This window comes from Pteropus alecto, unplaced genomic scaffold (genome assembly GCF_000325575.1).
Source record: "Pteropus alecto unplaced genomic scaffold, ASM32557v1 scaffold86, whole genome shotgun sequence".
NCBI classification, from domain to species: Eukaryota; Metazoa; Chordata; class Mammalia; order Chiroptera; family Pteropodidae; genus Pteropus; species Pteropus alecto.
Window position 1 is genome coordinate 3,384,269 of NW_006442109.1, and position 14,787 is coordinate 3,399,055.

Sequence of the window (14,787 nt, forward strand, 5' to 3'; positions counted from 1 at the left end):
ATAATTTCTATTGCCAACCATAAACCTTTCCCCTATAGAAAATCTGGTACTGCTGATGCCTGTGACAGATTGTATGTGAAAGGTGTGTAGTGGGTAGTTCTCATATTGTAAAAATGCTTGGCAGACCACACTGGGCCTTGGTCTTAAGATAAGGAGCCTTCTCTAGAAGACCACTCTGGATAGACCATAATTAACACTTTATGGAAATGGATTCTAGAGTGATCTAGTGAGATCTTAGAGTAAATGGTAACTTGAGGGTAGAAGGGAATAATCTTTGGTTATTTCCTTGCCTAGAGAAAGATCTCAAATAATTAAGCTTTTATGAAACAATACAAAGGAGTTGATTATTAGCCTAGGGATTTGTCCTTACACTAATAGGATTAAAATTTAAGGGGAAAAATGGAACACTAAGCCAAAGAATGAGTTTGTTACTTTCTGATATTTTGTAAAAAAATTTTGAATATGCAGTCTATTCAGTGGAAAAGAAGACTAAGATTTAATACAATGGCTTACTCCTTGTAAGGCGTAGGAATATTTAGAGGATGAAGGGGAATAAAGCAAGCTCAATGTCTTTGCAAAACTTTACCATTCATTTTACTCTTGTATGTGAAGTTTGTTATATGCTTGCCTTTAAATGAATGACCTTTCAGTGCCACAGAAGTCAAATATCAAACAGCAAAGCCTTAAGTAACAAGAAAATGCCAGAAGTGAGTTGATCCAGTTTAACTCTAGTAGAATACTAGAGTAAAATTAGCTTGGATAGAAATTCCTTTTGTTGCTGAAAATCCAATGAACATGTATTAATTTTCTTGCCTTAGAATAATTGAGTGAACATAATTAAATCTTGAATTTTGAATTGTAGCACCTCAGGTAGCCATGGTTAACCTATTATTGAGCGCCAACTGTGAAAGGGCTTGAGAGAAGTAAGACATAGCCACTGCCCTCAAGGAGGGTGAGAGTATGAGGCAGCAGGTGACATAGAAATGCCTGCGTTGGAGCTCCCAGGTCAGAGGAATCAAGATGGCTGTGGGCTGGCAGTGCTGAGGAGACCCAGAGGTAGAGGGCTGAGCAGAATTCTAAATGGAAGAGAAGTTACTGTAGGCATAGTTAATGCATAAGCAAAGGTAAATAGGAGGGTAGGAGCAAGATATATTCCAGTGGGGTAGGGAGCAGATTTGATTGATAAAAATAAGAGATTTAGGTAGGAGTGAAAGAGAGATAGTTTAAAAAGGGTGGACATTAGATTACAAAGTGAACATTCTTTTTTCCTCTTTCTCAATTATAAAAGTAACATACTTCCCAGTTAAATTAAAATACAAATGAGTGAGTAAAGGGAAAGCTTTTCTTTCCTATTTCCATTCCCCAGAGTTAAAACTAGATATTTCTTTTACTATTCTTCTAGAAAATTTCTATGTAAACGCAAACATAAAGCTCTTTAAAACTAGCAAAACAAAACAAAGCAAAAAAAAAAAAAATACATTCTGTACTACATTGTTTTTTTTTTAAATTAATTTAATTTACATTGAGATCCCTTGGACATCTTTTAGACCAAAAAGTCCAAGTTCCTTTTAATGGCTACATAGTAATTCTTTGATTAATATAATTCAGTTAACCAGTTTTTGATATAATTAAGTATCGTCTATAGTTTGAGGCCATTGTCAAAAAAAATGGTGAACGTATTTTTATATATTTGCATATTTTGAGTCTACCTATAAGATAAAGTACTTGGGTAAAATTTGCTGGATTAAGGGTAGCTGAATTTTCGATATTACCAAATCGCTGTCCAAAAAAAGATTTTATCAATTTATACTCTAATAATAGATAAATGATGTGTATTTCTGCACATTTTGCCAACACTTTCATCACATTTTTCAATCTTTGCCAAACTGATAAGTGAAAAATGGTACTTATTATTTTAATTTGCTTTTCCTTAATAGAGTGAGGGTGATTTTTTTCCAGAAGCTTCCTGCACTTAGCCTTTGCTAATTTTCCCTTTGGGTTACTTGCCTTTTTATTACTGATTTGTACTAGCTCTCTGAATGTTAAAGCAGTTAGGTCAGGTGATGCAAATAATTTTTTCAGGCTTATCATTTGTCTTTTGATTTTGTTTTATAGTATTATTTCTCCATAAAGAAGTTAAAAACGTTAATGTAGTCATAAACTCACGTTTTCTGGGTTATTTTTATATTTAAACCTTTGCTCCATCTGGACTATATTCTAGGGCAAAGAGTGAGGGGTAGTCCATCCATCGCTGTTGCATGCTCATTGACCTCCTCCCTACGTCCCTCCCATTATCGCGCTGTCTTCTTGCTATTCTGCTGCCTTTCTCTGTTGGGCTTTTCTTTTGTTCCTCCTGCATTATAGGTTAAACTTCTAACTCTTCTTGGCCTCTAATTTCTCAGGGTCCTTAAATCTGCTCTCATTTACTGCTAGGATGTTCTTTTTAAAGTGTGGATTTGATGATACTGCTCCTTCCTAGCACCCCATAGCTTTTAAGGTAAAGTTCAAATTCCTTACTTTAGCTAACAAGTCTCACTGCGATCTGCCTCCATCTCCTGTTTGCTCTTTGTTCTAGCCACACTTGAGAATTGGCAGCCTGGTTTCAAGTCAAGCTTGTCAAATCAGGTTATATGAAGGCATCGAAAATTATTTTAAGATTTACAAGGGTTAAATTATACCATCCATTAGTTCTTCCTGCAAAAATGTCACCACGTTACTTTCCCAGTTGCCAGAGGAAGAAGATGAGAGAAAACTTAATGCAAAAGAGAAAACAGAGGACCTAGCACAGAGATTGTAAGACCAGTAAGCAGGTTATTTAAATAAGATGTTCATTGGGTTAAATCCAGTACCCGACTATGTCCCATTTATTTAAAAAAAAAAACAAACAAAAAACCATAAAAATTTAGAATAAAAGTCAAGACAAAATGTATCAAAGGGGACAAAACAGGTCTTCTTATTTTGATGAAGTTTAACTGGCTGAAATGCATAGAGAAACTGACAAACCTGAGAGGAGTGAGTGGGAACACAAACTACCTCCCAATCTTTGATTGAGATGGACAAAAAACACATACAATGCAGAGTAATAAAATTTTCCAGAGCTTAAACTTGATTGTGTAACAAGAGAACTAGAAATTAATACAAAATTATTTTTAAAACCTAGCTATTTGGAAGCTAAAATTCTTTTAAATTCCTTTGACATGATAGAAAATCATAATGGTGCAAACACTATATACCACTATGTGCAGAGCTGTATTTTGTAATTGATACCAAGCCTCCTCAATTTCTTCCAAAAAAGAGAAGAAGAGGGAAACTTCCCAACTAATTTTTTAAGATCACTATTACCCAGATATTATATCAGACAGGACCCTATAAGAAAAGAAGATTATAGGCCAATATCTCTGATGAACATAGATGCAAAAATCCTCAACAAAATATTAACAAACTAAATTTAACAGTACAGTAAAAGGATCATACACCATGATCAAGTGAGATTTATTCTATGGATGCCAAGATGATTCAACATCAGCAAAACAATTGATGGGATACACCACATTAACAGAATGGATAAAAGTCATACGATCATCTCAATAGATATAGAAAAGTATTTGACAAAATTCAACATTTATTCTTAAAAAAATTCACTCAAAATGGATTGAGGACTTGAACATTAAGACCTGAAATCATAAAACTCTTAGAAGAAAACATAAGGGTCCTTGACGTCAGTCTTGGCAATGAGTTTTGGATTTGGCAACAAAAGCAAAGATAAGCAAGTAGGACTATATCAAACTAAAAACATGTGCACAAAAAGAAAACCATCAACAAAATGAAAATGCAACCTACAGAATTGGAAAAAATATTTGCAAATCATATATCTGATAAGGGTTAATGTCAAAATGTATAAAGAACTCATACAACTCAAAAGCAAAGAAACAAACAATCCCATAAAAAAAATAGAGAAACTGAATAGACTTTTCTCCAAAGAAGATATAAAAATGGCCAACATGAAAAGGTGCTTAGAATTACTAATCATCAGGGAAATGAAAATCAAAACCATGATGGGCTATCACCTTACACTTGTTAGAATGGCTATCATCAAAAAGACAAGTGTGTTGCAGAAAGGGAACCCTTATGCATTGTGGGAATGTACATTGGTGCAGCTGCTATAGAAAACAGTATGGATGTTTCTCAAAAAATTAAAAATAGATCTTCCACATGATCCAGCAATCCCACTTCTGGGTGTATAACCAAAGGAAATGAAGACAAGATATCAAAGAGATATCTGTACTCCCATGGTCATTGTTCTCGTAAAAAAAAAAGGTGAGGTGATGGATATGTTAATTAACTAGATAGGGGGAATTCTTTCACAATATATATATATGTGTATATATATACATATGTATATATATACACACACATATATATACATATGTATATATATACACACACATATATATATACACACATATATATACATACATATGTATATATATACACACACATATATGTGTGTGTGTGTATCAAATCATCGTGATGGATACTTTAAATTTTACAATTTTTATGTCGATTATACCTCAAAGCTGACATTTTAAACCCATTTCCCATTTAGAAAAATAAGTGCAGCTTGCTGCCAGCATTAATTTCACATAAACACACTCTTTGAAGCTAAAGCAAATCTGACTGGTTTCAGTGTGAAAATAAAACATAAAAACTGTTCCTGGAGGTATTTCTAAACATAACTTGTCTCTAATCCTAATGTAACAGATATGTATATGATGATCAGTATTTAATAATTTTTTTTTATCTGGTAAGTTTAAAAGCACCGAACAACATAAAGCGGAGCATAACATTCCACACAAACATGTTCTGTTTCTCTCCGGATGTTCTTGCCATCATTGCTGTGAGAGCAGCAAACTTTGCAGCGACCAGTTAGATTCTGTTTCCCTGATGTTGGTGGCATGCTCTTGGGAAAATGTCTTCCAGACAGGCGAAGTGGCATGACATCATCAGAGCACGGATGACCTCAAAGACATTGCTGCCCTGGCTTGGGATGTTTTTCTAGCATTCTTTCAATCAACATCAGTCTGAAGTTTACATGGCCGATTGTGTGCTCAGGATTGTCTTTCTTGAACAGGATGTAGGAGTTCAGCATTGTAATGTTTAGAAGGTGGTGAAAGAATTTCCTATACCAAAACTTGTGCCTTTTGAGCTCAGTTCAATAAGAAGTGGTCATCTGATCAGCCAAGTCCACTGCTCCCATATTCTTGTTCTAATCCACAATGACACATGGCTTCTTAGTTTTCTTTCCATTTCTGTTGTCTACTTTGGTAACAGTATCATTGTGGAATGTTGACAACACTGTCATCTCCTTTTGTCAACAGCATTTCCGTGCCATAAGTTTACCTACCACAGAATCTGGCTATAGTCATCCCCTTTAGAGTCCCTTGCTTTCAGACCATTTGGCATGTTTTCTGTCGAAATGAGCTGTCCTAACTACATCAGTCCTGTCGCGATATAATTCTCTGAGAAGCATGGGAGATGTTTGACAAATTTTGGGGTAAGGTTAGGACTGTAATCTGTGAGTTATCTCAGGGTAAATGCTGCAGCCAGCAAGTATTCTCAGGGCAGACAGGAAATGGGTTAAAAAGCTGCTTGGAGGTTGTTGGATTGAGAGGATAAATACTTGTATCTTGGAAGGAGAGACTAGGTAACTTAAAATGTGCTTTAAAAAACTTTAAATCTTTAAGAATAAGTTAAAAAAACAAAGATCGAGAGAGAAAGGAATAAATCAAGAGTTAGAAAACCTGGATAAACTAGTAACCATTAGAAAAAGTCAAATTAATGTTGGGAGTGTGGCGGGAGTGTGGCGGGAGGGGAAGGGGGATAGTCCTGTCAATCTAATAGACATTCTTTCAAACTTTCAAGTAACCACGAATTCCTGTGCTTTACAAATAAATCAAGAAATGAGAAAACCTGAAAAGCTCTATAATTAATTTGATGAAGCTGCCCAGCCCTGATAATGAAGCCTGATAAAACTAGCATTTAAAAAAGTATGGACTAAACTCACTTATGACTGTAGTTGTCAAAGTCCTAAATATATTTTAAAAAACATGAACAGGCTATAAGTACTGTTTTATTACAACCCAGAGAGGTTTACTCCAAGAATACAAAAATGGTTTAGATTAAAATCGAGAACTACTGATTCTGGGAGCAAAGTAAACTAGATTGTAATGATCTCCCTCTTGGTGTAGCATACTAAGATATAATGTGTATGAACTTTTCACACATTGGTTAAAATATAAGGCAATTCCAGTGAGGATCCACAGAAATTAGCCAGCATTGGAGCCAGAGTCAGGGTTTTGTACTCCCTATTCCACCCCAAATTGGAGGAGATTCTTACCTATTAGCTTTGTTCTGGGGAGAACAGGAAAAAAGAGTCCATACGTGTGTATTCACAGGGCTTTGGGGTCAGAATTCACTTGACCTATGTGGTCCCCAAAAAACCCAAGCCAATAATTTAAAATGTCACCAAGAAGGTAGTCTTCCAATACCTAGAAACAAGCACACTTTTCTGATGCACTTTTATCCAGGCTTCAAAGAATCCCCATCAATGAATGATGTTCCAAGGAGCATAAGTTCATCAAAAGTAAAAGAAAACAAGCCACCGTGGGTCAGAGTCAGCAGAAACAAATGGTCAGTGAGGGCAAATTCTGAAGTTAACAGATACAGAATATACAACAAGTATGCTAGAAAATAAGAGTACCAAAAGGTTGACAGAGAAGTAATTAATTAGCCAGGCAGATAGGAAAAAGGACCAAATATAACTTCTGAAAAAAAAAAAGATAGTCCTTTCAGATGGAACCACCATCTACCAGTAATTTGCCAAAATGACCAACACAAAGGGAAGGAAGAGAGGTCCTCGCTGTATGTTCTCTAGGCCTTTTAGAAAACATGGAGTTGTTCCTTTGGCCACATACATGCGAATCTACAAGAAAGGTGATATTGTAGACATCAAGGGAATGGGAACTGTTCAAACAGGGATGCCCCACAAATGTTACCACGGCAAAACTGGAAGACTTTACAATGTTACCCAGCATGCAGTTGGCATTCTTGTAAACAAACAAGGGCAAGATTTTTTCCAAGAGAATTAATGTACGTATTGAGCGTATTAAGCACTAGAAGAGCCAAGACAGCTTCCTGAAACGTGTGAAGGGAAACGATCGATAAAAGAAGAAAGTCAAAGAAAAAGGTACCTGGGTTCAACAGCATCAGCCTGCTCCACCCAGAGAAGCACACTCTGTGAGAACCAATGGAAAAGAGCCTGAGCTGCTGGGACCCCTTCCCTGAGAATTCATGGCATGATAGGTGTAAAGAAATAAAAGACCTCTAATGGAGTAGGTGTCCTCTTTCCCAAAAAAATATTTAAAGAAAGCTAACTGTCCTAATTCATTGGGTTATGTCTTTACTATTCAGATTTAGCGTTTTGTTTTTTTTCTTGCCGAAATATGTGAGGTGGTATACTGGGCAATAAAGAGTATAGTCCATTGGTTAGGAAACTGCATCTGTTGCATTATAGTTAAGTGCAGGGAACGTTGATTACTCATACTTGCATCATAAATAGCTGTATTTTAAGGATCAGGAACTGGCTTTTGAAGCCTGCTACTTAAAAATAGATTGTTTAAAGTAAAAAAAAAATAGTATTAACAAGATATATCTTTCTCCATTCTAGTCCAATACCCTCACATTGAATAGCAGTTTAGCATACCCAAAAATAATCAGTGAATTGAAAGAAAGTTCTGAAGAAACTGTACAGAATGCAACACAGAGATGGGTGGATAGTATGAATGTAAGAGACATGGAAGACTGAGAAGGTCTAATATTCCCTTAATTAAAATTCTAGGAGATGATAGAGGCAATGGGGTAGGTGCAATACTAGAGAAGGTAATAGCCAAAAATATTTCCAGAATATATGCAAAATATCAGTCTTCAGATTCAGGAAGCCTAATAAATCACAAACGGAACAAATGAAATTAAACCCCCACCTAGATGCAATATGGAAAACTGCAGAGCACACATACTCAAATATCATAAAAGCAGCCACATCAAAAAATATTGCCCATAAGGTAACAGCAATTAGACTGACAATTTTGGTTTGCCAATGACAATGTTGAAAGATAGATAAATATCAATGTCAAACTAGAATTCTATTTCCAGCAAATACTTCTCAACAAATTGTCTTCAAGAATAAGAACAATATAAATATATTTAACCAGGGAAGCTATACAAATATCTTCAATATTGAGAAGACAGAAATTCACCTACTTCTTAACTTGAAAACAAAAAAGGAAAAACTAGGAATAGGGTCCCTCTGAGCGTAGGGACCCCGTTCACCACATAATCATATATAGTAGGTGCCGCGTCCAGCAAGTGGTAAATCCTGCCACGTCCAGCATGGCCCTGGAAAATAATCCTGAGTGGGAGATTGAGAAAAGAAAGAAGATAGAAAGTTGGGATCGGGAGGCCCAATATCCACTGATGATGGAGTAGAAAGCGATTTTGCTTTTGCAAGTTGCTTTTTTTTAACAAGAGCACGCATTTGCTGGCTAAAATAATCCCCACCCAAACTACACGTCCTAGTATAATCATTTGCATTTCTGTAGATTATCCCCACTCTACACACCCTGCTATAATCATTTGCATTTCAACACTGCATTGTTCTATCAGTTCCTACTTCCCCATTCTTAGGAGGATTTGTGGAGGTGAGGCAACCCTTCGTTGGCCTCACAGATTGCAAAAACCTTGTTAGTTTACAACCCCTTATTTTTTACGCCTACAGCACCTGATCTTCCTAGGTGGTCTCCCATCCAAGTACTAACCAGGCCCAACCCTGCTTAGTTTCCGAGATCAAATGGGATTGGGCTTGCTCAGAATGGCATGGCTGTAGACTAAAAGGCCAAATTTTAAAGGAAAGATCCCTAACATGATTTGTTATTTTAAAATGGGTGATTCACGTGGCCATCTTTATATTTCACAACTAGAGTAAAAGATGCTGACGGGAGAAAATCATCATTTGACAGATTGTGTTATGGCTTTTGCTTGAAGGGAGTTAATCATATTGAGTGCTTATATAGACCCATCTTATAAAGAGATGCCTGAAGAAGTCTGTTCAGTTCTAATCTGATTATCCTAATAGATTTAGTTGGTACTTGACTACGGTCTGCCTATTAATTAACAAATAAGTCTTTTTATTTTTAACTTGAACTTTAAGCTCTGATTAAACAATATGATTAATTAGAACACTTGAGATTTGGCCCACAGTTGATGACTTGGGAGCTTTAAAATCACTCATCTCTAATTGTATTTTTCCTAAGTGAACTGTACTCTTAATTCTCTTTCTTTGGGGACAAAGGGAAGCACGCTCTGTGTTACAGTTGGTGGTCTCCTTTAGGACTTCTCTCTTCTTTCCCTGTATTTTTTGTATCTTTCTATCCTCCTATAAGCTTTAATCCCCTGCCCACACCCTACAATTGCTTCAGCAAAGTCCTTTTAGTCTTATGAGGAAGGCTTACCAATTTCACTTCAAATAATTTATGATTAACTAAAACAATTCTTTCTTTTTTTTAGGATTGTAGAAATCTATAGTAGAAGATTACAAGGTAAATTTTAAAACTTATAATTTTTACAGAAAAACTTTTTTTCTAAAGGAAAAGGTATTTTTTGTTCTTATTGTAGGTATAATACATATGACTTAAAAATTAAAACCTCATAGGAATATAAAGCAGAAAAAGTCTGCTGTTTCAAGCCTCCAGAAATCATTGTTGTATTCATACATTCCTTCACATTTTTATACTATATCAACATTTAAAATCAATTTTTTTATTACATTAAAAATGGGCTTATATTATAGATAATAGGTTTCACTTATCGTTTTTCCCTACTTTTTCTTTTTTTACTTAACAAATCCTAACCGTTTTTCCCCATATACACATAACTATCTCGTTAGTTTTGCAAGCTGTTCGCCATTCCATTGCCTGGCTGTGCTGGCTTGATTTAATCAACCAATCCCTGCTCTGATAGACTTTTGGAAATTTTGTCAGCTTTCAAATAGACGTAATGCTGCAGTGAATGTGTGTATTCAAAGTTTAGTTGTGTATTCAGCACAGGAACTGCGTTATTTAGGCTAAATCGTTGGTTTTCATCATTGCTCTAAGTACAATTCAATAATTGGAGGGTAGCCCCTTTGTTAATCCTGTTGTGAGCTGTTCATTCGTTTGCTCTGCTCTAGCTTCATGCAGGTGCTTGTTATCAATATTCTTTGTTCTTAACAGCACACCTGAGAGAGAGTTGCCATTCTAATCTGATTTTTCTCTCCAGTGGTGCAGGTGGGGGCCAAGGCTTCCTGAGCTCTCCTCAGCACCTGTTCTGCAGGGGAGGGAATTGAACTGGGGCCCCTGGTGGCCCAGACAGCTGACAAAGCAAACTGGTAGAATCTGGTGTATCTTGGCTTTTAAATCTCAGAGAAGTCTACTTTTTAAGATTTCAAATATTATAGAGGCAGCAAAAGCTATCACGTGTTTGTGTCAGACTCTTAAACAGCTCCTTGTCACATCCACAGTTCAAGAACGTCTTACGAAACAAATTGCTGTAGCAATCATAGAAGCCTTGCGACCTGCTGGAGTTGGAGTAGTGGTTGAAGCAACGTGAGTTGGTATTTGCCTTTAATAATGTCATAGTGGTGCATGAAAATGAAATTCAGTACCGCTCTTTTTTTTTAGTACCGGATGATGCCACACATTGACCCTGTCACATTTTCCATCTCTGAGCCTGAAGCCCTTTTACTTCTTTCATTTACTGTGTTGCTAGTATGATAACCAAGGCATGGGAGATGGGTTTTGTTTTTATCTATCTATCTATCTATCTATCTATCTATCTATCTATCTATCGGTAAGGGTGTGGAAGAATAGTGAGTCATAAGCTCAGAGGTAGTGATTAGCACAAGTAAAGCTTTATGTCTTCCCTTGGTTTCTTCAGCTCTTTGTTGTTCTAAGCAGAGTTTTTCTAATATTTTGCCACACATTTCTATCTTTTTTTTGGGTAAGGTTGTGGAAGAATAGTGAGTCATAAGCTCAGAGGTAGTGATTAGCACAAGTAAAGCTTTATGTCTTCCCTTGGTTTCTTCAGCTCTTTGTTGTTCTAAGCAGAGTTTTTCTAATATTTTGCCACACATTTAAAAATGAATGCTAAGAATGGGTACGAAGGGAAACTGAAGACACTTCTTTAAGTTAGAATGCATTATGAGAATTGCACATATTTTGTGGGCAAAGTTCTCATCTATTCTTCTGGCGTGGCTCTCTGTTGAGAGACTCTCTATTATTTATGCCGTCCAGCTTCACCAGGTTGCTTAAACTCACTGCGATCCCTGCCCTCTGGATTCTGCCTGGTGAGACTAGCATACTTCAGTATTTCTCTGAACACCTCAGCTAGCATAGTGCTGTCTTGGTTCTAAGGATGGATCAAGTATGCACTCTGGATTTCTTTTTATCTAGAAGTTGTTGTATCTCTGTAGACCCTCGTATTATTTTCACCTAGGAAGAATATTCCATTCCTCCAGCCGCCCTCTTGGATGCATTAAGCACTCGACCATTGATAAGAATAAAAGCTATATAAGACTAAGAAACTTAAAAAATTTTTTTAAATAAAATTTGTCTAAGAAGTGACAAACTTGACCATTGTGAACACAGATTAAATAGATTTAAGTCTTTGGCTTGCTTTTTATTTTAAAAACCAAACCAGCAACTATCTCTTTCAACCCCCTTTGTTGGCTTGTTTTGTAGACACATGTGTATGGTAATGCGAGGGGTACAGAAAATGAACAGCAAAACTGTGACCAGCACAATGCTGGGTGTGTTCCGGGAAGATCCAAAGACTCGGGAAGAGTTTCTCACTCTCATCAGGAGCTGAACTTCAGTGTGCGCCATGTGCTTTGCAGATCATGCTTCCAGTAGCATCGTTTGTCTGGTCTTAGTCGTTTGTATATTCCATTCTCAATTGTAACAGATGTGAAACTTATTCCTTGTCACTAATTGTGTTTAATAATTATTTATTGCAACTCAAATAAATATATTTAATAAAGGGGTGGGCCCTCTATTTTCTTCTTGCCACCTTTTAGTGGCAACATTTAAGCAAACTGCCAATAGCATTAAGTTAAATGCACAAAATCACTGCCACTCAGATAACCTGAGGGTGCTGAGAAGGGAAACGACCCATGTATTTTCTTCAAATAATATGTTAATTTGGTTCAAAAGCATAGAAGTGTTGGGAATGGGAGAAAACTATGCCCTAGACACTGCTTTTACCACTCCTCAAACAAAAATGCTGTAGTGCTTAAAATAATTTATTGTACAGTGTGCAGCATTACTTTGCAAATTCAAAGACCAACAGGCTTCACTTTAATCATGTTCATTAAACTGCCAGTGACACTTTATTTTTTATTTATTTTTTTAACTGTCTAGTTGTAACATTAGTCACCAAGGGAAGGTGGTGAAATATCTACGTCTTTAATTTTACTGTGAGTTAAAAAGGCATATTTCTACCTTCTTTTTAAAATCACATATAGGGAATTAGTTCCTGGAGTTGTTTACGAGTTATTCTCATGTCAACATACAGGGATTTAGATATTTAACTCTCTGTGCCTTGATGAGAATATCACACCATCTAAAGTGTAGATACCTTTGCCTTTATTTAAAAGCCATTATTTTATAAGGCTTAGCATTGACACTGCAAATAACTAGTACTCAAAATTCTACCGTTTGAAGTTTCTTGGGAGCTTATTTTGTGTGTTCCTTGCAGATGCTTCAATACTTTTTTGAATCTATCGAATATTTTTTTCTAAGAATTCGAGAAACTTCTGAGACTATCCATCACTTTCAGGTCCGCAGAACCATAGCTTCCACAGACATGAAAGAATGTAGAACGAACTAATTGTGAACTGCGTTGTGAGCTATGTCCAAAGTCTAATGACAACTGTATGGTTGGAGTCTGTGAAAATACACTGTAATTTTCTGCAATTACTGGAGAATGCCAGAAGCTCCCATACTGGTTTCCCTGGTGGTCCACATGGGTCTCGTCTTCAGTGTAACTGTTCAAGTGGTCTAGGTCTTTTAGTCCAGGAAGCCATTGCCTTATTAATGATTATCTTAAAATTTCCTCTGCCAGGGCAACATAGGCCCAATTAAAACAAATGAACAAAAAACCCAACTCTCCTGCAAAAATGCAAACACAATTAGTGATTCCATGGAGAATTTTATTTGGCTGACATAGTACTCTTCAAGTGTATCTCAGTACCTTAAGAAGAATTAACTACAATGCTTCCTTTAACTTTGGCAGTCCCATCTCTGCCACCCTGTTGCTGTTTGGCTTATGATGGGGCAATATTTTTTAAAAAATTCTTCCCTACTTCTATTTCGTATATTTTTCTATATTTGGAGTTTCTAAAGTACAATGGTGGTTGCTTTTGAGTTCCTTTAAAAATTGAAGCTAACATAAAAATAATCCTGTTTAATATTTAGACATTTAGAGGTAGAATTAAGCCTTCAACTCATGTTTGGTATTTTAAAGTAAAAACAGGTGTGTCTTGGAGGACCAAAGAAATTGTTAGCTATAAATTTATCTTTCTGAGATTAATTGTATTCCTTTTTAAATGAATTTTTGCTTTAATATTTCATAGAAATGTTCTCATAAAGGTCTAATGTATCCGCAGGCTGTCATCTTATTGGTAAATGCAAAGTAATTACCTTGCCTGTTTTACTCTGGTCTGTAGTACTTCAAAATTACTTTTTCATATCCATGGCCTTGAGTCCATTTTGGGAATTTTTAAGAATTTGATGCATTTAAATACACTGTTCATTCAATTGTTTGAATTTTATGTATGTGTGTGTATGTTCCTAAACTATTTAAATTATTAAAATGTTATAACTTTGTTCATGTGAAAGCAGTTTCTTTTTGAACTAATATAGACATAGCAATTAACTTGACTATTTTCATTGTATTCTGTTTTAGTAAAAGCACCCTCAATAAGGGTTTCTTTTAGCCATCAGTCCATTAGAATATAAATCCCAGGGGCAAGACAAATTAACCCCAGGCTCTCTTCTATCTTTTGGTATTTGGTTTGGGTATTACTGTCCTCACCCTCCCGAGGTAATGGGAAGGGGAGATCTGGGATAAGAGGGAGGAATCAATCTGCGAGGTCCCCACATTCCTGTTTTCCCAAGCCTAAGTTTGGGGAACTGTAGCCTCCTGAGAACTAGCACTGCTTTCTGTGTGGGAGCAGCTGGGACAGGAAGGGCCAGGGCAGGGAGCCAGGAGTGCAGGGAGTGGAAGAAAATTTCCCTCCCTTTTCTAGACAAGAGCCCATCCTGGCTCTACACTTAGCCAGTACATTAACGCTGACTGCATTCCCTATGCCGTGCTCCTCATTCCCATGACCATCTATCAACTACTAATTTGTACTTCTTTAATCCTTCACTCCATTCTCCTAGCCCCACAACCTCCCACCCCTCTGGTTGTCACCAGATTGTCCTCTATATTTGTGAATCTGTTTTCGATTGATTTGTTCTTCTTGTTCCTTAGATTCCGCATATAAGTGAAATCATATGGCATTTATCATTCTCTGTCTGACTTATTTCACTTAGTATAATAACCTCTAGGTCCATCTATAATGTTGCGACTGGTAGGATTTTATTTTTTTAATGACTGAGTAATATTCCATATACCATAACTTCTTTATCCAAT

The 14,787-nt window shown here is 36.3% G+C and overlaps 1 protein-coding gene and 2 pseudogenes across 2 annotated transcripts in view; 2 read left to right on the forward strand and 1 right to left on the reverse strand.

Moving 5' to 3' along the window:
• The window catches only part of GCH1 (GTP cyclohydrolase 1), a 40,435-nt gene extending 26,459 nt beyond the window's left edge, over positions 1 to 13,976 (forward strand). The window contains exons 4-6 of one of the 2 annotated variants that reach the window (XM_025038940.1): positions 9,622 to 9,653; positions 10,613 to 10,692; positions 12,103 to 13,976. In XM_025038940.1, the coding sequence (XP_024894708.1) occupies positions 9,622 to 9,653; positions 10,613 to 10,692; positions 12,103 to 12,378 (388 nt within the window). In that variant the 3' untranslated portion in view covers positions 12,379 to 13,976. Of the gene's footprint in view, positions 1 to 9,621; positions 9,654 to 10,612; positions 10,698 to 11,831 lie in introns of both variants that reach the window. The other variant, XM_006920167.3, reaches the window with a different exon arrangement.
• On the forward strand, positions 6,870 to 7,374 carry LOC107196277 (annotated as a pseudogene).
• Positions 8,825 to 8,943, reverse strand: LOC112469623 (annotated as a pseudogene).
• Positions 13,977 to 14,787: the final 811 nt, after the last annotated feature.